Source organism: Melospiza georgiana, chromosome 26, assembly GCF_028018845.1.
Source record: "Melospiza georgiana isolate bMelGeo1 chromosome 26, bMelGeo1.pri, whole genome shotgun sequence".
In the NCBI taxonomy this organism is placed as follows: Eukaryota; Metazoa; Chordata; class Aves; order Passeriformes; family Passerellidae; genus Melospiza; species Melospiza georgiana.
The window spans coordinates 4,082,176-4,109,914 of record NC_080455.1 but is presented as its reverse complement, the minus strand read 5'-3'; the positions used below and the strand labels follow the sequence as shown (position 1 = coordinate 4,109,914).

The window sequence follows — 27,739 nt, the reverse complement described above, 5'->3', positions numbered from 1 at the left end:
GTTTGGTGCAGTTATCTTAATTTTTTAATGTTTGTATTTAATTTTTTTCTGTTTTATTTTTCCAGTTATTTTTTGCGGGGTGTTTTGTTTGGTTTTTTTTTTTTTTTTTTGGTTTTTATTTTTTTGGGTTTTTTTAGCTGGTGTTTAGTGCTGGGTTTTTTTGCATCCCCACCAAGATGCTGGTTCCAGAGGCAGCAGCCACCTGGGATGAAGTTCTGCCTCTCCTCCCAATCCAGGCATGGAATACCCTCAGTCCTGGCCAGACTCTGCAGCCAAACCTTCGCTCAGGTTTTATCACCACTGAAAGGTTGACACTGGGAATTACGAGGCAAAAACCAGTTCTGGTGCAACGCTGCATCCAGAGGCATCACCTTCTGTGCCCTGGAAACCAAAAAGCCCCCTGGAAGTGCTGGTGCCACCCTGGCCTGGCCCCTCAGTGTCCCACACAGACACTCAGCACTGCAGGGATCACCCTGTGCCTGTCCCCGCTGCTCCAGCCTCCCAATGGCCGTGGCACCTCCTCTGACCTGGGATCCCATCCTTCCTCATCCCTGATGTCTTGGTTTGGAAAGACAGGAGTCTGCTAAGAAAGGCAGGACCTTCCCCTGAAATGGAGAATGTAAATCCTCCCCACCCCTCCGAATTGCTGTAAATTTTAAATTAAGGGGCTCTCAGGCAAAAATATGGGAGCAGGAAATAACAGTTCTTTAATAGGGAAAGGAAAAAAAAATAAAAGGATAAAATAAACAATGCAGTACACTAGAACAACACTGACAGAGTCAGAACACAACCTGACACCCTGTGGGTCAGGCTGTTGGCAGCAGTCCCATTGGAATTGTGCCTCAGCCCTCCTGCAGTGTCAGGGGTGGTTCTGCTGGACCAGGGATCCTGTAGAAAGGTGCAGTCTCTTCCTCTGAAGATCCAGTGGCAGAGGCAGCTGCTGTTCCTCTGGGGAATTCAGTGGAGAAGCTGTGCTGGTGTTCCAGAATCTCCAGATTATATCCAGGCAAGAATGCTTGGCTGGTGTTCCAGAATCTCCAGATTATATCCAGGCAGGAATGCTTGGCTGGTGTTCCAGAATCTCCAGATTATACCCAGGCAGGAATGCTTGGCTCCTCCCTCTGGGCTCACATCTCCCAATGGGATGCTGTAGTTCTTATCAGCCATGCAGTGACATTCAATAGCTGTTATCAGCAGATGTCCTCTCCTGAGGGAGGTGTGATTGTGGTCACTCAAAGGCAAACTGCCCACTTGGCAAAGATTATCTGCCATACAGATGGTAATGGAAAACATCTTGCCATGCAGTCTTCAACACCTGATGATGATGGGCTTGTCGGAGATGAGCAGGGCAATGGGGACCAGTGGCTGATGCAGCTCCTGCCTTCCCTCTTCTTCCTCCTCCTCCTCCTCTCCAGGTGGGTGCCCGGTGCTGCCGTTGCTGCTGGAGGGGGCAGATCCCACCGGGCTCAGCAACTCCTGCCTGCGGTAAGCGAAGGGCAGCTCCTCCCCACATCCCAGAGGGGACATCACCACCGTCACCGGCTTTTCCACCGCGGGGCCGGGCTGTGACACGTCAGGGGGTGGCACCGTGCTCTGGCTGCCCGTGTCAGTCCTCTCCTCGCTGGGATTCTGCTCCATCAGCAGCAGCTCAGCTGGGCTGAACCTCTCCGAGGGCTCCAGGAGGCCGGTCCGGGGCTGGCCCTGAGGGTTGGGTGGGTTTGGGGTGGGACATCCCATGCCAGGGCTGTGCATGGGTGTTTGGGGATGTGGGATCTGCCCCTTCCTGCACCTCCCACCTCACCTGGCCCATCTCACCTGTTCGGCCAAGAACTGTGTGGCTTTGGTGCCCACGGGCTTGGGAAGGGGTGGGAAGAGGAGGCGGCGAGCCCTGGGGAGGGAGCGGTTGGTGAGGGGGTGGGTGATGCTGGGGGTGGCTGTGGGGACAAGGGGACTCTGTCACCTCCTTTTGCTCAGGTGGTAGATGGCAGCTGCAGCGGGGACACCGAGCCAGATGCCCAGGTAGCTCAGGTTGCCTCTCCACGGTGCTCCCTGGGGACCTGAGGGTGGGGATGGCTGGGTGGTGGCGTTCCTGCCCCCACAGGGACACAGGAGATGTTTTGGGGAGATGATGAGCACCCCATGGGGAGTGGGGAGGGGATGAGGTCTCAGCCATTACCCAGCACCCTGGTCTGGAAGGGCCACCAAGCCCTGCAGGCGCTCTCGCTGTCCTCTGTCACCTCCCAAACGCCCACCCTGTAGCCTGTGCCAGGCTGGAGGTTTTGGAGGGTGTAGTTCGACGCCGTGGCCTCCACTTCACTGTCTGGGCAAACAAAACCCAACGTGGGGCAGTCTGGCACCTCCTCCTGCCCCGGGGGATGGCGGGGTGCCACTCACAGGTCACATTGTCCCCTTCAGCCGCATGGCAGATGAGATACTTGGCCAGGGCGCCGGGGCAGGCGGCCCGTGGGGACGGCTCCCAGTGGAGCACAGCCTCGCTGTCCCCCGTGCTGATGTTGAAGGGCACGTCCAGCGAATCTGTGGGCAAAAAAAACCCCTACATTTTTGAGGATGGTTATCGTGGGGATTATTTTGGGACCACTCCTTCTGGAGTGCAGCCGGGTGCAGATGCCTCCGTGCTGGGATGCTCCATGCTGGGATGCTCCGTGTTTGGAGGCCCCATATTTGGATGCCCTGTGCCAGGAGGATCCATGCTGGGATGCTCCATGTCCAGGATGCTCCGTGCTCAGATGCCCCGTGCCAGGATGCTCCATGCTGGGATGCCCCATGCTCGGATGCCCCATGTTTGGATGCCCCGTGTTTGGATGCCCCGTGCTCTGATGCCCCATGCTTGGGTGCTCTGTGCTTGGATGCTCCATACCCGGGATGCCCCATGCTTGGATGCCCCATGCTTGGAAGCCCCATGCTTGGATGCCCTATGCCCAGATGCTCCATGCCTGGATGCCCCATGCCAGGATGCCGCATGCTTGGATGTCCCGTGTTTGGATGCCCTGTGCCCGGATGCTCCCTGCCCAGATGCCCCGTGCTCGGATGCCCCATGTTTGGATGCCCCATGTTTGGATGCCCCGTGTTTGGATGCCCTGTGCTCGGATGCCCCATGTTTGGATGCCCCATGTTTGGATGCCCCGTGTTTGGATGCCCCGTGCCCGGATGCTCCCTGCCCAGATGCCCCGTGCTCGGATGCTCCCTGCCCAGATGCCCCATGTTTGGATGCCCCGTGTTTGGATGCCCCGTGTTTGAATGCCCCGTGCCTGGATGCTCCCTGCCCAGATGCTCCATGCTGGGATGCCCCATGTTTGGATGCTCCATGCTGGGATGCCCCATGTTTGGATGCCCCGTGTTTGAATGCCCCGTGCCCGGATGCTCCCTGCCCAGATGCCCGTTCTCCACACTCACCGTTGCCGCTGTAGTGGTGCCACAAAGCGAAGGTGGCCCAGCCCCGCTCCGTGTCCCAGCCGTGCACAGCCAGGCGCTGACACCCCTGCTCTCCCAGCGCTCCTGGAGGAACCGGGGATGCTCCTTAGACCCTCTGACCCCAGCTGGAGGGGACAGCGAGCTCTTGGGGTGCTGCCTTGCCTTCCTGCACGTGGGTGCTGTTGGCAGGGAATTCCTGCGGGATGCAGACTCCCTGTTCCGGGGGCTCTGGCAGGGTCTGCTGCTCGAAGCAGAAAGCCTCGCCAGGCACCGGCGCTTCCCAGTGCGCGGTCACGGCGCTGCCGGCCACGCTGATCTCCTTGAAGCTGAGATCTGGTGATGAGAGCCACGTTATTTATTATTTAGCGCAATACAACAACCTGGGATGAAACGGGGGATATTCGAGGAAGTTGGTGTTATAAGTAAAAAATCTGCCAATTTTTTTTTTTTTTTTAAAGGTTGCAGAGTGAACCAGTTAAGCCAGTTACTGCCAAGGTGGAGTTCTACCTGTTTATTATTGTAATCACCGGTCGTTTTCGTTAATTGCTCCTTTTGTTTCAGTATAGCCCTGCCTAAATCTAAGTTGATGGCCCTTCTCTCCAAACAGTGAGAAGAGGGGACGTGAGACGGGGATCAGAGCATGCAAAATAACCTCGAGACCAGCATGCCATGGGAAGCCACCCCACCAAACTTACCGAAAAGACCCCCAAAACAACGAGCCAACACAGAATTAAGAGATCAGAGTGATGTCTGGACGTGAAAAACAAAGTACCGAGCCTGCAGAGATGCTGAGACCCTTTGTGGCCCCTCGCCCTGAGCAAAGACCTCAGCTGGAACCAAGACGCCGAGACTACAACATTAAAAAGTTGTAACATGGGGTTTAACCCCACTGTTCTTGTGATGATGTGACTCCCAGCTCTGCTCGTTAGTGGACAGAGCTGCACATTTCTCCTCTGAACCACTCCTGGGAGCGCTGACAGAGAAGCTGTGGACCCGTTGAGCCTCCCAACCTAAAGCTGATCACTTCTAACAAGGGCATTAAAAAGGAGAAGAATTCTCCCGCCCTGTTTAATTCAGTCGGGAAAAAACAACGCGCTGAGGGCTGCTCAGGGGGAGCTCAGCATCTCCGTACCTGCGCTCTGCCCTGCGGGCACACGGAGCTGCCGGGCTGGCCCGTGCCCCGCGGCGCTGGTGGCGGTCAGCAGGATCCGGTACTCGGCCCCGGAGAGGGTGAGGTTGTGCTCGGTCACCTCCCCGCCCAGCTTCACCGAGCCCTCCTCCACGGGCTCCGCACAGCCACACGCCACCATGGTGATGTCCAGCTTGTAGGCGACGTCCTTGCGCTCCACGAGGAGTGGCTGGGGAGGAAAAGGGGGTGGCTCGGCCGGTGAAATGGTGGGGGACACCCAGGAGAGCCCCCAGAGATGCTGCTGTACCTGCCAGCTCAGCCTCAGCGCCCGCTGCCCGTCTGTGCCCAGCTTGCCCAGCTGATGGCTCAGCTCCGGCCTCCTCAGGATGGCTGCAGGAGGAACAGGCCTGACTGAGCCACCAGCATTTCTGGGAGCTGCTGGGATCCCACCAAGCTCCTCTCCTCCTCCTCCTCCTCCTCACCCTCAGAGATGTTGCTGCTCCAGTCGCTCCAGGAGCTGCTCCAGTGGGGAGGCTTGTGCCGCAGCTGGACCACGAAGGTGCCATTGACCTCCAGGGCACAGGTCACTAGAGAGGGGTGGCAGGGTCAGCTGAACCCTCCTTTCCCCAAATTTTGGCCTTCACAGGCTGCTGGTAACACCCCCAGGGGATGCTTGTCCCCAGCAACCCCACAGGATAAACCAACCTGAGTTTTCTTTAGTTGTCACCATCACTGTCTCACATGCCACCTGCAGAGAGAACCAGGCATGGAGACATCCTCCCAGTAAAACCAGTACTTTACTGGGGCATCAGTGCTGCCCTGTGATCCCCAAACACCCCAGGGGCTGGGAGAGCCAAACAGTGCAGGGGACAGGGTCCCCTCAATCCTGGGACCCTCCTGGCAGCAGCTGAGAGGGATGAGGGGTCCCAGCTGCGACAGCTTCACGGGGACAAGCATCTGGATTTGATCCATTGTCGTCATTACTACAATCTGGGGTTTTGCCTGTGTAATCCCTGAGAATCCTGTTATGGGCAGCAGCAGGATCCCATGGCCAGGCAGAGCTGATAACCCAGGGAAACAGATGGGCCACAGCTGGGTCTGGGGGGGCACAGTGACATCACTGAGCCCCCACACTGCCCGTGCTGCTGTGATGCTCCTGGCTGTGCTGTCAGCCCCTGCCAGCCCCAGCAAACAGCATCTTACCTGTGTCCAGCTGCTGTCTCCCACCCTGCAGAAGCGAGCCTCGTGCTCTGGTGGCTGCTTCAGGCTGTCACACTGCGGCTGTGGCACCCTCACCCTCAGCTGGCGGCCGCTCTTGGAGAAGGACATCCCGGTGGGTGGATCCAGTTTGACTGGAAAGATGAGGCGGTTTTGGGGTGGTTTTGGCAGTTTTCAGTGCCAGCACTGGCTGCCAGCCCTGCCCCTGGGGCACTCACCTGCCTCGTTGAGGTGCAGGGTGCGGTTGGGGGTCCTGCGGACCTGGTTCCCCCATCGTGCCTCCACCCAGGCCGTGGTGTTATCAAAGATGTACACTTGGCTCCTCGAGAGGATGTAGCCGGTGGCCGTGCCCGCCTCAAACCGCCTGCACTGGCCGTGCTTCTCAAAGCTGGGGACAGGGTGGGCACAGGGTGGGCACAGGGTGGCACCCGGGGCTCCCCCCCTGCTCTGCCCCTGCCCGCCGCTCACTCACCAGAGGTTCAGGATGTAGGAGGCGCTGCCGGCGGGGCCGAGGGGCGGCCAGGAGCAGTGGAAAGGCTTGGAGGTGTTGCATTTCTTCCAGCAGGAGACGTCGTGGGCTGCCAGGGCGCCTGCGGGGCAGGGCAGTGCCCGGAGGCTCCTGCATCCCAACTCCATCCGTGCACGGAGGGGAGCAGCGGCGTGGCTTTGCCCGTGGTGCTCAAATTGGGAATTAAAGCAGCAAAAGCAGCGATTTTTACCCCAAGCCCCCCGTGCTCCCCCTCCCCGGTGATGGGGCACTGGCCGGTGCCACTCTCCCCATTGGGGATTCACCATCTTTACTCCATCTCTGTGGTTTTGGGTGAATATCTCCATCTCTCTCTCTGGGAGCTCCCCAGGTCTTATCGCCCCCGAATCATTCATTGAAAGTCTTCTGAAGTTATCTCTCATCTCCCAGCACCGCAGGAGCACTTACCCTGCACCAGCGCCGCCAGCAGCCAGCTCAGCATCGCCCACCGAGCAGGGCTGTGCCACACCGGGCTGTGCCACACCGGATCACGGCTGTGCCACACCGGGGCTGTGCCACACCGGGGCTATGCCACACCGGATCACGGCTGTGCCACACCGGGGCTGTGCCACACCGGGGCTGTGCCACACCGGATCGCGGCTGTGCCACACCACGGCTGTGCCACACCGGGCTGTGCCACACCGGATCACGGCTGTGCCACACCGGAGCTGTGCCACACCGGGGCTGTGCCACACCGGGCTGTGCCCACACCGGCTCCGGGCTGTGCCCACACCGGCTCCGGGGCTCCGCTGCCCTTCCCGGCTCCCCGGTGCCCCCGTACCCTCGGCCGTGCCACAGCCCCGGTGCTCAGCGCTCCTTCCCGCCCTCGGCGTTTCCTCTTCTGCCGTTCCCAGGCGGGGCAGAGTCCTAGGCGTGAGTGCATGCCCCACTTTTAGCAAAACCAAAAGAGAAAGCGACTGAAATATCCCCCTTTTTGGGCGGCACGGCTGCCGGGATGGGGCCAGCGTGGCCGCACCACGTGCCAGAAGTGCAAGGTAAGCGAAAGATGAGTCTTGGGGGTTTTGGGTTGGTTTTTTGTGTTTTTCGTTTTCTTTTCTTGCACGCAGAGTGTTTCTGTCTGTGAAAAAACGCCGATCGCTGGTTTTTAAAAATTTAAAAGTTTCATAGTGATAAAATGGTTATAAAAAGAGGAATATAATTGGAGTAATAATAATTTGGATAAATTGAATTGGGACAATATGAGACAATAAGAACAAAGAGTTATGGATGCCCGGGTACCTTTTTCTGGGCACCCGTTAACAAAGGATTGACCCTTAAAAACAACAGCCTGTTGCATATTCATACACCTCATACATGATGCATAAATTCCATTCAAACACAGGATTCTGTCTGGGCAGTGTCAGCTTCTTCCTCTGAATCCTTACAGCGCCCTCGAGGCAGGAAGAAGTTCATTTTTTCTGATAAGAGAGCAATAAATTCTCTTTCTCTGAAAGATTCAGGTGTCCTGTGGCTGCTATCTCGCTGTGAGTCCCTTCTTTAAAAAAGCATCCTACATAGCATAATTTCTATTTTTTTATAACCTAAAATTTTTGGGTTATACATTTTATACATTTTTTATAGGTTATATTTTTATAGGTTATATAGGTTATATAGGTTATATAGGTTATATAGGTTATATAGGTTACATTTTTATAGGTTATATATTTTATACAAATTTTATACATTTTTAATACATTTTTGTACACTATAGGTTATACATTAGGTTATACATTTTATACAAATTTTATACATTTTTTATACATTTTTTACAACCTAAAACTATATTTACCACACTACTTAAGAGAATTAATACAGCATCACTTTCTAACACAACACATATAATATTCATTTGAATATTTGCCAAAAGCCAATCATAAAATACACATTTTTGACATGGTGCTCTGCCTGTAATGGGGTGAATCTCCAGGCTGGGATTCTCTGAAAGATTCAGGTGTCCTGTGGCTGCTATCTTGCCGTGAGTCCCTTCTTTAAAAAAGCATCCTACATAGCATAATTTCTATTTTTTATAACCTAAAATTTTTAGGCTATACATTTTATACACTTTTTATACATTATAGGTTATACATTTTATACAAATTTTATACATTTTTTACAACCTAAAACCATATTTACCACACCACTTAAGAGAATTAATACAGCATCACTTTCTAACACAACACATATAATATTCATTTGAATATTTGCCAAAAGCCAATCATAAAATACACATTTTTGACATGGTGCTCTGCCTGTAACGGGGTGAATCTCCAGGCTGGGATTCTCTGAAAGATTCAGGCGTCCTGTGGCTGCTATCTCACTGCGAGTCCTTTCTTGAAAAAAAAACATCCTACACAGCATTGTTGCTATTTTAACATTTTTAATAACCTAAAACTATATTTACCACCCTAAAGAGAATTAACACAGCATCAATTTCTAACACAACCCATATAATATTCATCTTAATATTTGCAAAAAGCAAAATTTAAAATCCGTGTATTTTTCACATGCTGCTCTGCCCGTAATGGGGTGAATCTCCATGTTGGGATTCTCTGTGGTTTTTTATTTTTGGGGGTGTTTGTTGTGTTTGTGCCCACTGCCAGAACAAAGGCGCAGTGAGCAGGAGGTGGCAGCGGGGCCGTGTGACGGGCGGGTGACCCGGGTGGCAGAGCCGGGTGGCACCGAGGGCCGGGCACAGAGTGCCCTTGTTCCCGCAGAAAGCGGCTCCTTGTGCGGCCCTGCCCGGGGCCGGAGTGTCCCTGAGCTGGGACAGCGTGGGCACGGCCGCGGTGGGGCACACAGGGTGCCCTGGCACCTCCGTGTGCCCCCTTTGTGTTTGTGCCCCATCCTGCCCCGGGTGGAGGCACACAGGATCCCCTGGCACCTCCGTGTTTCCCCTGTCCTGCCCTGGGATTGGGGCACACAGGGTGCCCTGGCACCTCCGTGTGCCCTCCCTGTGTGTGCCCCCCTGTCCTGCCCCGGGTTGGGGTACACAGCAAGCTGGGCTGTGCCAGGCTGTGCCATGCCAAGCTATGCCATGCTGTGCCATGCAGTGCTGCCCCAGGCCACACGCTCTGTGCTGCTCTGTGGTAACCAGAGCTGACCTGGGCTGGGCCACATCAAGGTGCCAACCCCATCTCTGCTGTGCCAGCCCCAGGCCGTGCCATGCTGGGCTGTACCATGCCAGGCAGGCTGTGCCAGCTCCAGGCCATGATCTGTGTGCCAGAGCTGTTGTGCTGGGCTGTGTCAAGCAGAAAAGACTGTGCCAGGCCTGGGTTCTCCCGTGCTGTGCTGGGCTGTGCCATGACGTGGCAGAGTCTGCAGTGCCAGGATGTGGTGAGGCAGGCAGACTGTGCCAGCCTTTGCCAACACCATGATGTGCTGTACTGTGCCATGGCATGCCAGACTGTGCCACACTGGGCTGTACCGAAGCAGGCAGACTGTGCTAAACCCAGGATGCACCATGCCCTGCCAGCCCCACACCCTGCCATGCCGTGCCAGGCCCATGCCATGCCAGCCCTTTGCTATATGCCGTGCCAGGCCCATGTTGTGCCAGCCCCATGTTGTGCCAGCTCCATGCCATTTCAGCCTCGTGCCTTCCTGTCTGATGTTGTGCTGTGTCATTCCAGCCCTGGGCCATGTGGGTCTCATGGCATGCTGTGCCATCTCCAGGCCATGCCAGCCCCATGCTGTGCCATCTCCAGACCATGCCAGCCCCATGCTGTGCCATCTCCAGGCCATGCCAGCCCCATGCCGTGCCGTGCCAGCCCCATGCTGTGCTGTGCCACTTCCAGCTGTGTTGCTCTGGCCCCATGCTGTGCCAGCCCCTTGCTGTATCATGCCAGCCCCATGCCATGTTAGCCCCGTGCTGTGTTGTGCCAGCCCCATCTTGTGTCAGTGCCGTGCCATGCCATGCCATGCCATGCCATGCCAGCTCTGTACTGTGCCAGCCCCATGCTGTACCGTGCCAGCCCCACGCCACGCCAGCCCTGAGCCGTGCTCTGCCAGCCTCATGCTATGCCAGCCCCATGCCAGCCCTATGTCGTGCCAGCCCCAGGCCGTGTCAGCCACATGCCATACTATGCCAGCCAAGTGCTGTGCCATCCCCGAGTCGTGCTGTGCCACCCCCATGCCATGTTAACCCCGAGCCATGTCAGCCCCATGCCATGTCAGTCGCGAGCCGTGCCATGCCAGCTGAGTGCTGTGTCATCCCCCAGTCGTGCTGTGCCAGCCCCATGCCATGCTGTGCCAGCCCCATGCCATGTTAACCTTGAACTGTGCCATGTCAGCCCCATGCCATGTCAGTCCCGAGCTGTGCCATTGCCAGCTGAGTGATGTGCCAGCCCCGAGCGGTGCCGTGCCGGCCCCATGCCATGCTATGCCAGCCCTGAGCTGTGCCATGCCGGCCCTATGCTGTGCCGTGCCAGCCCCATGCCATGCTATGCCAGCCCCGAGCCGTGCCGTGCCAAGTCCCTGCTATGCCAGCCCCGTGCCGTGTCAGCCCTGAGCCGTGCCATGCCAAGTCCCTGCTATGCCAGCCCCGAGCCGTGCTGTGCCAGCCCTATGCTGTGCCGTGCCGGCCCCATGCCATGCTATGCCAGCTCTGAGCCGTGCCATGCCGGCCCTATGCTGTGCCGTGCCAGCCCCGAGCCGTGCCGTGCCAAGTCCCTGCTATGCCAGCCCCGTGCTATGCCAGCCCCGAGCCGTGCCGTGCCGTGCCAGCCCTATGCCGTGCCAGCCCCGTGCCGTGCCGTGCCAGCCCCGAGCCGTGCCATCCCCGAGCCGTGCCGTGCCAGCCCTATGCTGTGCCGTGCCAGCTCCATGCCATGCTATGCCAGCCCCGAGCCGTGCCGTGCCAAGTCCCTGCTATGCCAGCCCCGAGCCGTGCCGTGCCAGCCCTATGCCGTGCCAGCCCCGAGCCGTGCCGTGCCGTGCCAGCCCGCGCTCGGCGCTGATGCGTGTCCGGTGACGCGGCGTTGCCGCTGGGCGGCGCCCCGGGCGCACCGGCGGGGCGGACCGGGCGCACCGGGCGGAGCGGGCGCAGCGGGAGGCGGCGGCGGCGGCGGCTCGGGATGGACGAGCCCAGCATCCTGCGGCGCCGGGGCCTCCAGGTGAGCACCGGGCACCGGCGGAGCGGGCGGGGGCGGCGGGAGCGAGCGCGGGGAGCCCGCGGTGAACCGGGGCCGGGGGAATGCGAGGGGTGGGCGCCGCGGGGGCGCGGGGGGCGGGGGCTGCGGGTGGCACGGGGGTGCTGCGGGTGAGGGGTGGGTGCTGCGGGTGAGGGGTGGGTGCTGGGGATCGGGGGTGGGTGCTGGGGGTGACACGGGGGTGTTCCGGATGCGGCTCTGCGAGGGGTGGGCGCTCTAAGTTGGGAGGTGGGCGCTCCGCGGGTGGGTGGGTGCCGGAGGGGAGCTGTGGGTGCTCAGGGTGAGTGTGAAGCCCCCGTCTGAGCTGCGTGTGCCAAGGTGGGTGCTGCGGGTGCTGTGCGTGTGCCAGGGGTGGGTGCTGTGCGTGTGCCAGGGGTGGGTGCTGTGGGTGCTGTGGGTGCTGTGGGTGCTGTGGGTGCTGTGGGTGCTGTGCGTGTGCCCAGGGTGGGTGCTGTGGGTGCTGTGCGTGTGCCAGGGGTGGGTGCTGCGGGTGCTGCCGGTGGGAGTTGGGCGCTCTGCAGGAGTGAGAGGAGTGCGGGGCTCTCTGCGTGGGGCTGTGGGTGACAGGTGGGTGCTGCGTGTGAGCGATGTGGGACAGGGACGGGAGCCGGGCAGGGTCTGAGCCCCGGCTGTGCCATGGGATGTGGGTGAGGGGTACCCAATGTGTGGGGGCTCCCTCCCGATGCCCAACAGCTGTGCCAGCCCCTCTCTGAGCCCCTCTCTTGCCTGGCATTCCTTCAGGCAGAGGGACGCCCACCCTCCTGCCCACCCTCCTGCCCATCCCGCAGCGTGCCCGGCGCTCGCTGCCACGCTCGGAGGGTGACGATGACCGGGCACCCCCCGGCTGGCAGAGCCGAGCGCTGAGCCGGATTTTCCGGCTGACCTGACGCCTCCATCCCCATCTGCAGTATCCGGGGGGCCCGGGCGGAGCTGTCGGCGCGCTTGGAGGATGGCACGGCGCTGCCTTCATGCGAGCTGGCAGCTCCGCGGGCAGCTGCGCTCCGCTGGGGCAGAGGGAGCCGAGGGCGGGAGCTGCCGCCCCGCGGCTGCCCTGCACAGAGCCACGGCCCTGGGCTGCGGGGCTCGGGGCTCTGAGCGTCGCTCCTGGCAGTGCCGGGAAGGGCAGAGCTGTGGGACCCGGCTGAGTGCCCACAGGAGGGGTGGGAAGGGGGTCCCACCAGGGGCTTAATCCCAAAGGGCTGAGCAGCAATGCTGCCCCAATGCTGCCCCAATGCCATCCTTGATGCTGCCCCAATGCTGCCCCAATGCCATCCTTGATGCTGCCCCAATGCCCTCCCTGATGCTGCCCCAGTGCCATCCTTGATGTTGCCCCAATGCTGCCCCAATGCCATCCCTGATGCTGTCCCTGATGCCATCCCCAGTGCTGCCCCAATGCCATCCCCGATGCTGTCCCTATGCCGTCCCTGATGCTGTCCCTGATGCCATCCTTGATGCTGTCCCTATGCCATCCCCACTGCCATCCCTGATGCCATCCTGGTGCTGTCCCTATGCCATCCCCACTGCCATTCCTGATGCCATCCTGGCGCTGTCCCTGATGTTGCCCTCGCAGGGATCAGCTGCTGGTTAATCCTGGCTCCCACGGAAGGGACAGGCACAGTGCTGGGCAGTGCTGGCATGTGGGGCACCCTGTGGGTGCTGGTTCTGTGACATTTCCCCCTCAGGGGCCCTCAGGGCCACCAGGGGATGCTCTGGGTGTCCCTGGGGACACAGAGTGGCCAGAGAGCCCCTGGCAGTGAGGGATATTGGGCTCTCCGAGCTCTGGCACCCAGAGATGGCTGTGGGTGAGGCTGGGGACAGTCCCCTGTGCCACTGCTCCATCTGAGCAGTGAAACCCCCAGCGTGCCCCCCCTCTGCCCCCTGCCCTGCCCAGGGGCCGGTGGCCTGTGGCACAGCTGCAGGGCTGGCTGGGGACCAGGCTGGGTGACAGCAGGGCCGGCTGAGGCTGCTGGGGGCTCCCCTTCCTTGTAAAGACCCCAAATCCCCTCCCCCTGCCCAGGCCTGGGTCAGCCTGCGCTGGGTGCACCGGGACACCCCCACCTTGTCGCTGTCCCCATCGCACAGGGCACCCACAGAGGTGCCCCATGGCACCCCAGGGCTGACATGCACCCGTGGGCCCCGGGGCTGCCGCGTCCCTGTGCACCCAGGCATGATGTCACCCGTTGCCATGGCAGTGCTGCTGCATCACTGCGTACAGCGCGCCCCAATCCCGGGATTTCCATCCACAGGGGCTGCGTGGCGTGGGCAGAGGATGGGGCACGGCCAGCCCGGCCTTTGGGGGTGGGTGGGTGCTGCTGGGGGCCCCCACAGGGGTGGCAGCAGCTCCAGCCCGCAGGGAGCTCCGTGTCTGTGCCAAAAATGGCTCTGGGCTGCTCAGGGGTGCCCACAGGAGCAGGGCAATGATGGGCATTAACCAGCACCTGCTGCTGCCACACATCCCTGCATCCCAGGGTGTGCCAGGGCACACATCAGCCTGTCCACGCTGTGTGCTGGCAGAACCTGTGACACTCTGTGAGGTGACAGGTGGCACACGGGTGAGGACAGTGCTGGAGCAGGATGGTGCCCAGCACACCAGGAGGATGGCATTGGCGTGTGTTCCTGTCCCCAGCACACCAGGAGGATGGCACTGCCATGGGTTCCTGTCCCAAGCATGCCAGGAGGATGGCACTGCCATGGGTTCCTGTCCCCAGCACACCAGGAGGATGGCACTGCCAGGGGTTCCTGTCCCCAGCACACCAGGAGGATGGCACTGGTGTGTGTTCCTGTCCCCAGCACACCAGGAGGATGGCACTGCCAGGGGTTCCTGTCCCCAGCACACCAGGAGGATGGCACTGCCATGGGTTCCTGTCCCCAGCACACCAGGAGGATGGCACTGCCAGGGGTTCCTGTCCCCAGCACACCAGGAGGATGGCACTGGTGTGTGTTCCTGCCCCCAGCACACCAGGAGGATGGCACTGGTGTGTGTTCCTGTCCCCAGCACACCAGGACAATGGCACTGCCATGGGTTCCTGTCCCCAGCACGGCAGGAGGATGGCACTGCCATGGGTTCCTGCCCCCAGCACACCAGGACAATGGCACTGGTGTGTGTTCCTGTCCCAAGCACACTAGGACAATGGCACTGGTGTGTGTTCCTGCCCCCAGCACACCAGGAGGATGGCACTGGTGTGTGTTCCTGTCCCCAGCACACCAGGAGGATGGCACTGCCATGGTTCCTGTCCCCAGCTGCCCTTTGGCCCTTTGCACCACCTGTGAGCAAACAGCTCTCACCAGAAATATTCCCAGAGGCTGGAAAAATAAATAACCCAGGGGCTGCTGGCTGCTTCCCACTCCCGGGCTGGGGGGACGAGGGGGGCACAGGGTGAAGCACTGGGCACATGGGTGCTGCTCCAGCTGGGCACATGGGTGCTGCTCCCACTGCACCACCCTCGTGCCATCACTCCTGGGCCTGCCCATGGCACCTGGGGACACTGGGAATGTCCTCTTGTGCTGGCCTGGGGTGATTTGGCACCCTCACCATGGGCAGAGCTGTGGGACATGGCTGAGTGCCCACATGCCCATGGCAGAAGGGGTGAGAAGGGGCTCCCAAATCTTAATCCCAAAGGGCTGAGCAGCAATGCTGCCCCAATGCCATCCCTGATGCCATCCCTGATGCCATCCTGGTGCTATCCCTGATGCTGTCCTCACAGGGATCAGCTGCTGGTTAATCCTGGCTCCCACTGAAGGGACAGGCACCGTGCAGCCCTGGGGACACTGGGAGATGTCCTCTTGTGCTGGCCTGGCGTGATTTGTCACCCTCACCCCGGGCACTGCGAGTGGGGATGGATCCTGTGGTGACACTGTGTGGCAGTGGGGGTGTTGCCAGGTGTGTGTGTGTGGCAGGGGTGACAGGTGGCACCCCGGGTGCTGCCAGGTGTGTGGGGGTGGCAGGGGTGACAGGTGGCACCCAGGGCCACATTCTGACCCCACCTCGCGCTTGTCTCGTTGCAGAAGGAGCTGAGCCTGCCCCGCCGAGGAAGAGCGTAAGTCCCGGGCTGGGCCACACGGGGCAGGGGTGGTGTCACCGGGAGGGTCACACCTGGGCACACAGCGCTGCCACCGTGCTGTGGGAGGGTGCCAGGGACGGCTGGTGAGTGGCACCAGGCAGGGATGGCTGTTGAATGGCGCCAGGGCTTGCTGTCACCAAATCTGGAGTGGCATCATCACGTTCCCTGGCGCTGGAGGGAGCTGATTGTGCATCTCTTGGGATGTACTGGGGATAACTGGGATGTGCTGGGGATAACTGGGGTGTACTGGGGATAACTGGGATGTACTGTGGATAACTGGGATGTACTGGGGATAACTGGGGTGTACTGGGGATAACTGGGATGTACTGGGGATAACTGGCATGTACTGGGGATAACTGGCATGTACTGGGGATAACTGGGGTGTACTGGGGATAACTGGGGTGTACTGGGGATAACTGGGGTGTACTGGGGATAACTGGCATGTACTGGGGATAACTGGGATGTGCTGGGGATAACTGGGGTGTACTGGGGATAACTGGCATGTCCTGGGGATAACTGGGGTGTACTGGGGATAACTGGGATGTACTGGGGATAACTGGCATGTACTGGGGATAACTGGGGTGTACTGGGGATAACTGGGGTGTACTGGGGATAACTGGCGTGTACTGGGGATAACTGGGATGTACTGGGGTGTTTGTGCTCTGCTGTAGGTGTGTTGGGGTTCTAAGCAGTACTGGTGTGTGTTGGGGTGCTCTGAGCGGTCCTGGGGTGTACCTGGGGGTACACTGGGGTGTGTTGGGCTGCTCTAAGCAGTACTGGGGTTAACTGGTGTGTATTGGGGTGTCTGTGCTCTGCTGTAGGTGTGTTGGGGTTCTAAGCATTATTGGAGCGTGCTGGGGTGTACTGGGTTGTACTGGGGTGTATTGGGGTGTTCTAAGCAGTACTGGAGTATATTGGGGTGTACTGGGGTGTGTCGGGGTGCTCTGAGCAGTCCTGGGGTGTACTGGGGTACACTGGGCTGTGGTGGGAGCTGCTGCAGAGCTGCCCTGGGTGTTTGTGCCGGGGCTGTGCTGGGGATGCACGGCTGGGGATGCACCGGGGCGGTGTTAGGGGTGCACTGCAGCCATACCGGCACGGCTGGGGCTGTACCGGGGCCGTACCGGGGCTGTACCGGGGCCGTACCGGGGCCGTACCGGGGATGCACCGGGGCCGTACCGGGGCTGTACCGGGGCTGTACCGGGGCTGTGCTGAGGATGCACGGCTGGGGATGCACAGGGGTGGTGTTAGGGATGCACTGCAGCCATACCGGCACGGCTGGGGCCGTACCGGGGATGCACCGGGGATGCACCGGGGCTGTACAGGGGCTGTGCCGGGAGCGCTCCGGATCGGGGCCGCCGCTGGACCGGGTTGAGTGCGCGGGGGTCGGGGGCTGCCGTTCCGCGCCGTTCCGTGCCGTGCTGTGCCGTGCCGTACCCTGCCGTACTGTGCCGTGCCGTACCCTGCCGTGCCGTGCCGTGCCGCGGGGGCGGGCCCGGGCCCGGCGGGCCGAGCAGGGATCCCCGTCGGTGCCGCCGGTGCCGCCGCCCCGGGAGGAGCCGCCCAGCGCGGGGGCCGCCGGTGCGGCGGGAGCGGAGCGGGAGCGGGAGCGGGGCGGTGGTGGCGGCGGTGTCGGGATGAAGTCGCGCCGGGACAGGCTGAAGATCCCCTCGCTGACCTTGGAGTGAGTGGGAGCCGGGGCGGGGCTCGCTGCTACCGGCACCGGTACCGGCACGGGGGGAGGGCGGCGGGACCCCGGGCCACCCCCGTCCCGCTGCTTCCCCGTCCCCACCCGTGCCCCATCCCGCTCCGCTCCTATCCCGGGGCATCCCCGCCCCGAGCCGCCGGTCCTGGTCCTTCCTCCCGCAGCCCCAGCCCCGGTGACAGCCACACCGGAGCACCCGCTGTATCCCCACCCTCAGCCCCCGCGGCGTCCCCGCTGCCCTCTGAGCTCTGCCTCAGTTTCCCTGCCTGACCCCGTCCCCAGCCCTGTCCCCTCCGCTCTGGTGTCGCCCCCAGCGCCCTCCATCAGCGCTGATCCCCCGCCGGCCCCTCTTGCCTTGCAGCCTGTCACCGAGCAGCCCGAGCCCGACGCTGCTGAGCCCCTGCAGCCCCTGCAGCCCCTTCCTAACCCCGCACCCCTGCAGGTAAGAGCCCCCCAAACCCGCCCTGGGAGCCGCCTGCTGCAGGGAATGAGGGGGGAGAGGTGGAGATGGGGACAGACAGGAGGGTCCCCTCCATCAGGGACGTCCCGGGACACCCCAAAGAAGCACGGCAGTGTTTGATGGGACGCGTGGAGTGATGTAGTTGGGGTCTGTGCCAAGCCCTGCACACCCCAAAACCAGCCTGGCTCTGTTCTGCTGCTCTCTGGTCCGTTTTGGGGGTGTTGTGACAGCAGCTCAGGCTCTGAGCACCCCAGTTGTGAACGGGGACTTTGTAATGGGAGCAGGGTGGCACCGGGGATGGCGCCTCCTTTGTCACCTTTTCTGCTCCGCCGCGTGTTGAAGGTGAGGAGGGGCCGCTCGGGGGGGGGTTCCCCTCTCCACCCCTCCCTGTACCCTCCCCCCAATGCCCCCAGGCCTTTGTGGTGCCCTGCGGGGCAGGCGGTGCCCGTGCCCTGTGCCCGTTGTGCCCTGTGCCCGGGGACAAGGTGCACCAGCCGTGCTGGCACTGCCGGGCACAGCCCGCCCTGTGCCCCGTGGCACCCGCGGCACGGAGCAGCACCTGCCCGGCACCCAGTGCCTCTGTCCGTCTGTCCGTCTGTCCGTCTGTCCGTCTGTCTGCCGGGGAGAGCAGCTGGTGGCGGCTCTGGCGCTGCTCAGCAACAGCAGAGCCATTTGTGGGCAGGAGGCTGGGGCTGCTTGTGCCCTGTCTGTGCCCAGGTGTGCCCTGGTGTGCCCTGGCTGTGCCCTGCCTGCACACGGGGCCCTGCTTATGCCCTGTGTGTGCCCTGTGTGTGCCCATTTGTGCCCTGGTGTGCCCTGGCTGTGCCCTGCCTGCACATGGGGCCCTGCTTATGCCCTGTGTGTGCCCTGCTTGTGCTCTGCGTGCACACAGGGCTCTGCCTGTGCCCTCCCTGTGCCCTGATGTGCCCTGCCTGTGTCCTGCCTGTGTCCAGGTGTGCCCTGCCTGCACACAGGGCCCTGCTTGTGCCTCGTGTGTGCCCTGCTTGTGCCCTGGTGTGCCCAGGTGTGCCTTGCCTGTGCCATGGTGTGCCCAGGTCGGTCCTGGTGTGAAAACCAGCCTGCCCTTGTGAGTGCTCAGCCGAGGCCCTGAGGAGTTTTTGGGGTGCTGATGGTGACAAGGAGGAGGATGAGGATGGGGACAAGGCCAGGCAGTCTGTGCTGGTGTCTCAAGGCTGCAGGGCAGGAGCTAAAGGGAAATGTGCTGCCCCCTGCCCAAGCAGGATTTCAGGCTGTGGCACTGGTGAGTGTGGCAGTGCCACCCCGCACAGCTGGGGAGGTTCTAGTGGCCCTGGCGTGCCACCACGCAGGAGGGTGGGTGCCACTGGCCCTGAGCTGGCATCTCCCTGGCTGAACTGTGAGCAGGAGGTTGCAGGGCACTGCCAGGACCCTGTGGGTGCCCTCAGAGGGCACATCCCATGGCTGGCAGGGGGCTCCCAGGAAACCCCCTCCAGGCTTTGGGGCTGCCCCCAGTGACTTAGGGGATGATGTTTGTGCTCCTCAAAGGCACACCAGGAGCAATTCTTGAATCTCCATGGTAATCCTGACCCCATTTCGGGGTCCTGCCCTATCTCTGAGCTAACCCTGACCCCACTTTGGGGTGCTGCCCTCTCTCTATTGTAACCTGAAGCCCATTTTGGGGGGCTGCCCCATCTCTGGGCTAACCATGACCCCATTTTGGGCTGCTGCCTTGCCTCTATAGCAATCCCAATCTCCTCTTGGGGTGCTGCCCCACCTCCAGCCCAACCCTGACCCTACTTTGGGGTGCTGCTCTCTCTCTATTGTAACCTGAGGCACATTTTGGGGTGCTGCCCCATCTCTGGGCTAACCCTGACCCCATTCTGGGGTGCTGCCCCACCTCCAGCCCAACCCTGACCCCATTTTGGGGTGATGCCCCCTCCCTCCCGTAACCCCGAGCCCGTTTTTGTGCCGCTTCCTCCTTCCCGTGCTTACCCCCCCGCACCCCCACTTCCTGTCCCTTTTTTGGGGGGTGATCCCCCCCATCTCCATGGCAACCCCGACCCCGTTTCGGGGCGCTGCCCGTTTCCATGGTAACCCCGTCGCCGCCGGGCGGGAAGGGGCGGGAGGCGGCAGCGGGAGGCGGCGGCGGCGGCGGCGGGAGCGGCGGGAGCCCGGCCCCGCTCCGGGCCCCGCACGGTCCCGGGGGCGCCGCTGGGTGCCAGGGGCGCCGCTGGGTGCCAGGGGAGCCGCTCGGTACCGGGGGAGCCGCTCGGTACCGGAGGAGCCGCTCGGTACCGGGGGAGCCGCTCGGTACCGGAAGCGCCGCTCGGTACCGGGGGGGGGCGGCGATGTCGGACCCGAGCTGCTGGGGAGCCGCCCCGCCCGGTTACCGGGGCCAGCGGGCGGCCGGAGCCCTCCTGCAGCGCTCCAAGAGGTACCGGCGGCACAACCGGCACCGGGGGAGGGCACCGGGGGCAGGGGATGGGAGACGGGGCCGTGGTTTGGGGGGTGAATGGGGTCCGTGGTTTTGGCGTGGGGGTTTCAGCGAGGGGGATCGGGTCCGTGGTTTGGGGGGTTCGGAGGGGATGCACTGGGTCCGTGGTTTTGGGGGGGGGTGATCGGGGTCCATGGTTTGGGGGGGGTTCAGAGGGGGTGATCAGCGTGTGTGGTTTGGGGGGGTTCATGGGTCCATGGTTTCAGAGGGGGTGATCGGGGTCCATGGTTTGGGGGGGTTCAGAGGGGGTGATCAGCGTGTGTGCTTTGGGGGGGTTCATGGGTCCATGGTTTCAGAGAGGGTGATCGGGGTCCATGGTTTGGGGGGGTTTCAGAGGGGGTGATCAGCGTGTGTGCTTTGGGGGGGTTCAGAGGGGCTGCACCGGGATCCATGGTTTGGGGGGTTCAGAGGGGGATGTGCTAGGGTCCGTGGTTTGGAGGATTTCAGAGGGGATGATCGGGGTCCGTGGTTTGGGGGTGTTCAGAGGGGGTGATCGGATCCATGATTCGGTGGGGGTTCAGCAGGGGATGCGCTGGGGTCCGTGGTTTGGGGGGGCTCACTGGGGGATGCACCAGGATCCGTGGTTTGGGGAGGTTCAGAGGAGGTGATTGGGTCTGTGGTTTGGGGGGATTCAGCGGGGGATGCACCAGGATCCATGGTTTGGGGGGGTTCAGAGGGGGTGATTGGGTCTGTGGTTTGGGGGGGTTCAGAGGGAGATGCACCAGGATCCATGGTTTGGGGGGGTTCAGAGGGGGTGATTGGGTCTGTGGTTTGGGGGGGTTCAGAGGGGGTGCACCAGGGGCGTGGTTTTGGGGGTGTGATTGGGCTTCGTGATTTGAGGGGCACAGGACACGCCACGGTGCATGGGGGGTGGGCACCAGTGTTCGTGACTGGGTGGGGGGGATGTGGGGATGAGTCTTTGCACACGTGGTGTGTGGGTTTGGGGGTCCCCACACGGCGGGGGCTGTGGGTTTGGGGGTCCCCACACGGGGGGTGTGTGTTTTTGGGGGATGGAGCAGAGTGTATGGTGTGGAGGAGGCCATGTGTGGGGTTTGGGTGGTGTTTTAGCACCTGGGAGGCACAATGGGGTGTGTGTTTTAGGGGGGTCTGTGTGCATTGTGGGGTGCTTGGTTTGGGAGGGGCAGCAGTTAGGGGGAGGTGGGCACCAGGTTTTGTGATATGGGGGGGGCTGTGTGGTTTTTGGGGGGCTCTCAGCACTGGGGGTTTGGTGGGGCTGTGCACCACACCTGCATCTTTTTGGGGGGTGATGAGCAGTGAGGCAACACCCTCCAGATCCCCAGTGTGGCACGGTGGGTTGGTTGGGACCCCAGTGCCACAGGGAATGTGGGGTTTAGGGTTCCAGGGCGTTAGGGGATGTTTTGGGGTGCTCTGTGCCCATCCTTTGTGTGTGTGGGTTTGGCAGGGGTGTTAGAGGGAGGACAAACCCTTGTGACCCCCTGTGCCAGGGTGGGCACTGCTGATGGGATGGATCCTGTGTGGACATGGCCCCAGCCAGGGTGAGGGGTCTGGAAGAGTGGGAAGGGTCCAGAACCCCCACCCCCTTTGTTATCAGGGCTGAGGGGTGCATTAATGGTGTGCAATGGGGCTGCCCCATCTCCCCAGCTGCAAGGCCAGGCAGGCTGATGGGACACATCCCCAAGGAGGGGGACAGGAGGTGCAGAGCACCCACAGAGCCCCCCAGGTGTGGGTGGTGGAGGCTGCGAGCTCCCCCCAGCAGGTTTGGGGTGCTGCAGGTGGCCCAGGCATCAAACCCTGGCGAGGCTTTGTGTGCTGAGGGGTTTGATGGGTGCGGGGGCAGAGCAGAGAGGTTCCCATTGTTGCTGTCTCTCAGTGTCACCGTGAGCTGGCACAAAGCAGCACGGTTGCTTAGCAAAGGTATCCATCCCATCCCATCCCATCCCATCCCAGGCTCACCTGGGCTGTGGGAATTCCTGCTCCCAGTGCATGAAGACAGCCAAAAAGGGCCTTTAATAATGAAGAAAAGACGTTGGATGGCGTTTTCCAAGCTGGGATGGCCAAGCTGGGGGGGCTCAGGGGGAGATGTGTAATTGGAAAGATGATCTAGGCAGTCATCTGTCTCCAGCTGAGCATGATGAGGCTGTAATTCTCGTGAAGGGCAGAGGATTTGCTCTTCTTTCATTGGTATTCCTAGAATCCACGGTGAGGAGCACTCTGGCCTATTTAACAGAAAGCATATGATGTTATTTAGTGGGATTAAGAGGTTTTGAGGGATCCTAATTTCCCGTGGGGGATGTGGAGATGGCCGGTGCAGGGCAGAGGATGCTGACAGGGTTCTCCTTCTCCATGGATGGCTGTTCTCACCTCAACCAGCACAGGAGCACGGCCCAGCAAAGCTAACAGGTACAATTCCCTCCCCAGCACCAGACAGAGCAGGGACGGGCAGGGATGCACCTCAAGGTGCTGGGCAGGCTCTTGAGGCTTTTTGTGCAGTGCAAAGAAATAAATAATTCTATACCTATAGGAGTGTCAGGGGTAGGATGGCTGGGATGGACAGCAGATCTCTGCAGCCAGGTCTGGAACTTGGGGTTTATTGCAAAGGGCCTGGGTGCAGGGCCCTGCTGGGAGCTGCAGCCACAGCTCAGAGTAGGCCCCAAAGAGGGAGAGAGAGATAAAGAGAGTGGTAAAGAGAGAATGAGAGAGTAAAAGAGAGGATCAGAGGGTGAGGTTCCCGTTACAATACAATAAATCTTCTTCTGGTCTTGGAATTTGAGGTTTATTGCAAAGGGCCTGGGTGCAGGGCCCTGCTGGGAGCTGCAGCCACAGCTCAGAGCAGGGCTGAGAGGAGAGAGTAAAAGGGGTAAGAGCATAGAAAAGTAAGAGAGCAAAGTTCCCGTTCCAATACAATAAATCATCTTCTGTGTTGAATATTCTGATTCTCACTAACCAATTCAGCCGGCCACACCATTGTTTTCTCATTTAGTAACTAAGGGATCTCAAAGCTTGCTTTCATTTCAATCTCGCTTTCAGTTTCCATATTCTCAAAATCTTTTGCCAGGCAATCATATTTATAAGGCTTTCCTGTTTCATCTTCCCCAACATAGACCCCACTTGTTACCCTGTGATTCCCTTTGAAGAATTAGGATTTTGCTCTTGGGTGTTGCTTGGTGCTCCAGGGTGGGTTCATGGGAGCGGCCACAGTGATTTAGGCTGGGGTGGGATGAGGGTGTGGTGGGATCTGTGCCATCCAGCATGTTCCATTTCACTGTCCAGACCCTGGTCCTCATCCCAGCCCCATTCCAGCCCTGTCCCAGCCCCATTCCTGGAGGCAGCAGAGTTCAGCACAGTCACAAGTCATGGAGGACAAATGTCATGAAGAAACTTCGGATGCAGCTGCTTGCTTCAGCGGATTTCAAAGTTAAACATGAATTTATCCCACTGGAAAGCAATTTTTTTTTCCAGGACATGGTGATCCATGGCACTTCCCACTTCCCCAGATCTCCAGCTCCACACTGGAGCTGTTGGGGGATATGGAGCCAGCAGGGAAGGGAGCTGGGAGCACAGACACGTGCACTCAGTCACGCAGCAGGAGCAGAGCCTGCTCTGCCCTTTGAGATTGTGCCTGCTCCCTTATCACCGTCAGACCCCGCCCTGCTCCCTCCACCCCGCACCCACTTTGTCCCAAACTGGTTCTTTTCTGCCTCGGATTCACCTGCCCGCAGTGTCCCCACGGCACTCAGGTGTCCTGGCAAGTTTTAGGGACAGATCCCTTGGGAAATCAGCAGGAACTGCAGCCCCTTTGTGCTTTTCCCTGCCTGGCCCTTGATGTTCCACAGCCCTGGCCCTGAGCCACCCATCCCTGCTCGCCCAGCTCCTGGCAGAGCCTGTGCCAGCTGAGTGTTGTGTGTACAGAGCATCCCAGGAGCTGCTCAGGGTCCCAGCCCCAGCTCAGGGAGTGCTTGGACAGCACTGCTTATCACCATCAGACCCCACCCTGCTCCCTCCACCCTGCACCCACTTTGTCCCAAACCGGCTCTTTTCTACCTCAGATTCCCCTGCCCGCAGTGCCCAGCAGATTTGCCCCATGGCACTCAGGTGTCCTGGCAAGTTTTAGGGACAGATCCCTCGGGAAATCAGCAGGAACTGCAGCCCCTTTGTGCTTTTCCCTGCCTCACCCTCAGTGTTACATAGCCCTGGCCACGAGCCACCCATCCCTGCTCGCCCAGATCCTGTGCCAGCTGAGTGTTGTGTGTGCGGAGCATCCCAGGAGCTGCTCAGGGTACCAACCCCAGCTCAGGGAGAGCTTGGACAGCACCCTCAGGCCCAGAGTATGTCTGTTCAGTGCCAGGAGCTGAGCTGGATGATCCTTGTGGATCTTTCCCACTTCAGGGTATTCTGGAACCCAGAGGAGCTGCCAGGTTCTGCTCCATCCCCTGCCCCTGCACATCCCGTGCCGAGGCCGGGCACTGCTGCCGTGCCAGTTCCTCCTCCTCAATGTCTGACACACGATTTTACCCCAGCCTTTGGGGTCACACAGGCTGTCACACACTTTCCACACCCATTGAAACAACTTCTGGATGGCAGCAGCAGTGCCAGGGCCAAGGCAGCCTCAGCCTGAGCGGTGCTGACAGCGATTTTCCACTCCATTTTTGGTCCCAAACGTGCGGCGAGGTGATGGAGGCAGAGCGGGCAGCAGCCCCAGCAGCTGTCTGTGCCCCGGGGCTGGTTTGTAGGCCGAGGTTTCCCGTGCTGGAGGGATGGGAAGCAGCTGGAGATGGTGTGTCAGGCGCAGGGGGGGTGACAGTGGCGCAGGATGGTTGTGGGAGCGAGGGTGGAGCGCGGAAACAGGAAACGCCGGCCGCGCTCTGTGTCACCCTGACGGGAACTGCCTCCACTAAAGGTTTGTTTTCACTTCCAAAATGAAAGCCAGGCAGGAGAGGTGAGCCCCTCACCCCCCAGGCTGTCCTCTCTGCAGTGTCAGAGCTCTTGGAGCCCTCCTGGCTCCTAAACCTCTTCCTGTGGCCCTGTGGTGCTGGGGCAGGGCTGCTCACCCTGCCTCAGTTTCCCATCCAGCACACGGGGCTGAGGCTGTGGGTTCTGGCTGAGAGTTTGCAGCTCTGCTAGGGGTTCAGGCCTGTGTTTAAGTGAGAAAATGAAACACTGAAAGCAGGAAGGAGAGCAGGGTTAGATGAGGTGTTGGGAAGGAATTGTTCTCTGGGAGGGCAGTGAGGCCCTGGCACAGGGTGCTCAGGGCAGCTGTGGCTGCCCCTGAATCCCTGGCAGTGCCCAAGGCCAGGCTGGACAGGGCTGGGAGCAGCCTGGGATGGTGGCAGGCATCCCTGCCCATGGCAGGATGAAGTGATCCCAAAGTTCCCTCCCAACCCCAACCATTCTGGGATTCTGTGATTCCAGGAAGGGGAAAATGCTTGGGGAAGGGAAGGGAAGGGAAGGGAAGGTTCTGTCTTCCCCCAATATATCAGCTCAGCCCAGGTGCTGAGAGGGAACTTCTGAGCCCTCCATGGTCACTGCAGCTCCAGGTGAGCTCAGAGCAGTCACAGGATGTGTGTCCTGGGGGACACCCAGAGACCCCTCGTGCTGGGGCAGAGGAGGGGTTTGGGGCGTCCCAAGGACCTTCCCTGGTGGCCAAGACCTTCAAAGGAGCTGGGGCTCCTGGGTTTAGCTCCACTAAAGCCAGAGCAGGAGGAGCCCTGCAGGGGAGAGATGCCGGAGGGGGGTGAGAGGTGCTGGATGTTAGGTGTGGAGCCCTGTCCATGTGTCTGGCACTCTGTCCATGTGTGTGCAGCTCTGTCCATGTGTGTGCAGCTCTGTTTATGTGTGTGCAGCTCTTTCCATGCATGTAGAGCTCTGTCCATGTGTGTGCAGCTCTGTCCATGTGTGTGCAGCTCTGTCCATGTGTGTGGAGCTCTGTCCACATGTCTGGAGTTCTGTCCATCTGTGTAGAGCTCTGTCCATGTGTCTGGAGTTTTGTCCATGTGTCTGGAGCTCTGTCCATGTGTCTGGAGCTCTGTCCATCTGTGTGGAGCTCTGTCCATCTGTGTAGAGCTCTGTCCACGTGTCTGGAGTTTTGTCCACATGTGCGGAGCTCTGTCCGTGTGTCTGGAGCTCTGTCCATCTGTGTGGACCTCTGACTATGTATCTGGAGCTCTGTCCATCTGTCTGGAGCTCTGACCATGTATCTGGAGCTCTGTCCATCTGTCTGGAGCTCTGACCATGTATCTGGAGCTCTGTCCATCTGTCTGGAGCTCTGACCACCTTGCCTGTCCATCAGTGTCCTGCACACCCACCTGTTGGTACCTGTTGTGAGTCACTGTCCTTTACACCCTGGCTGCCCCATCTGCCCCTCCCTCCTGTTTTTGGGAGGGTCCAGGGAGGATCCCCTCTGTTCCATCTCACCCCTGGCTGCTGTGACTGTTTGTGGCTGTGGGGTGATGTTAAAAGCTGCCCTTTAATCAGCAGCATCTCTGTGGGTTCCTGTTCCCAGCTGGGTGAGGAAACTCGGTGTCTTTGAGGAGTCTGCAGCCTGAGGAAGCGGAAGGAGGGGAAGGGGAGGCTCCTCCTCGTGCCTGAGCCTCTGCTCTGGGCTGTGGAGATTTGCAGTTTCCTCTTGGCAGAGTGGAGGAGAATTTAAATGAGCCCATAATGCTTTAAATGTGGGAGTGGGGTACAACAGTGGGGAGCAGCAGTGGGAATTTTAGAGGTTGAGCCACTCTTGCAAGGCAGCCTTTCCTTGGAAAGGAAAACCAGAATTCCTGTGAGGATGGAAGCCCTGTGAGCTAGGAAGGTGGGAATGGAGATGGGGATGTGAGGATCCAGCACTTGTGGATGTGGCCTTGCAGGGATGCTGGGCTGTGGTGCCAGGTTGGGATTTTTGGGGAGTTTTGGGGTGCCAGGTGCTGGTGCTGCTTTCCACCTGGTGCTGGTGCTCGTGGCTCCCTCCTGCTGCCAGACAGGGGCAAAATTCCCACAAATTCCTGGTGACCCTGGGGCTGTCCTCTCTGCTGTGACATGGGGGCCACCAAGGGCAGGGGGATTTATGGGAACTGGGGGCATTTCCATGCACTGGAGAGGTCAGGTTGTGGCTGCTGGGCATTTCCACCGCTTCCTCCTTTTACATCCCTTTTTCTATTCCTGCCTGGGGCTCTTGCCTAAGGGCCTCCTTCCTCTGCCCTCCCCAGTGAGCCAAAACCAGAAGTGGGACCTTGTTGGGACAGTTCTTTGTTAAAAAAAGCCCTGTGTGCCCATCTCCAGCAGCAGCACTGGGCCTGGGGTGGATCTTCCCTGTGGCAGGAGATCTGTAATCAGTGGGGTGACAGCAGCAGTGTTCCCTGGCACAGAAATTCATGTGCAAGCAGATATTTATTTATGTGCCTGAGCCCATCCAGCTCTGGCTGTCATGGATTCCCTAAATTTTTTTTATTCCCTAAATAAATTCCCTCTCTTTTTCCCCCAGCTGCCGAAGCAGCAACAGGAAGAGTTTAGTGGTGGGCACCCCCTCTCCGACCCTCTCACGGCCTCTCTCCCCTCTCTCCGTGCCAACAGGTAAGGGATTATCCCAGTGGATGATCCAGCATCTCCCAAAATTACCCAAATATCC

General features: G+C 60.1%; 2 protein-coding genes across 4 annotated transcripts in view; one reads left to right on the top strand and one right to left on the bottom strand.

Annotated features, from left to right (window-relative positions):
- Positions 1-1,160: 1,160 nt before the first annotated feature.
- IL12RB1 (interleukin 12 receptor subunit beta 1) lies at positions 1,161-6,340 on the bottom strand. Its single transcript, XM_058040624.1, has 14 exons — positions 6,252-6,340; positions 5,998-6,167; positions 5,765-5,913; positions 5,267-5,309; positions 5,050-5,148; positions 4,869-4,963; positions 4,565-4,790; positions 3,595-3,765; positions 3,409-3,516; positions 2,395-2,535; positions 2,177-2,320; positions 1,961-2,057; positions 1,816-1,888; positions 1,161-1,701 (listed from the first exon to the last, which is right to left on the bottom strand). Exons 3-14 carry the CDS (start codon positions 5,888-5,890, stop codon positions 1,309-1,311), a joined length of 1,716 nt encoding a protein of 571 aa, XP_057896607.1. The 5' UTR covers positions 5,891-5,913; positions 5,998-6,167; positions 6,252-6,340; the 3' UTR covers positions 1,161-1,308.
- Positions 6,341-11,340: 5,000 nt separating this feature from the next.
- MAST3 (microtubule associated serine/threonine kinase 3) overlaps positions 11,341-27,739 on the top strand; it is a 33,314-nt gene continuing 16,915 nt past the window's right edge. Inside the window, exons 1-3 of one of the 3 annotated variants that reach the window (XM_058040684.1) lie at positions 11,341-11,413; positions 15,455-15,486; positions 27,596-27,684. In XM_058040684.1, the coding sequence (XP_057896667.1) occupies positions 11,375-11,413; positions 15,455-15,486; positions 27,596-27,684 (160 nt within the window). In that variant the 5' untranslated portion in view covers positions 11,341-11,374. Of the gene's footprint in view, positions 11,414-15,454; positions 15,487-19,894; positions 20,086-27,595; positions 27,685-27,739 lie in introns of those variants that run through there. The other 2 variants (XM_058040683.1, XM_058040685.1) reach the window with 2 other exon arrangements.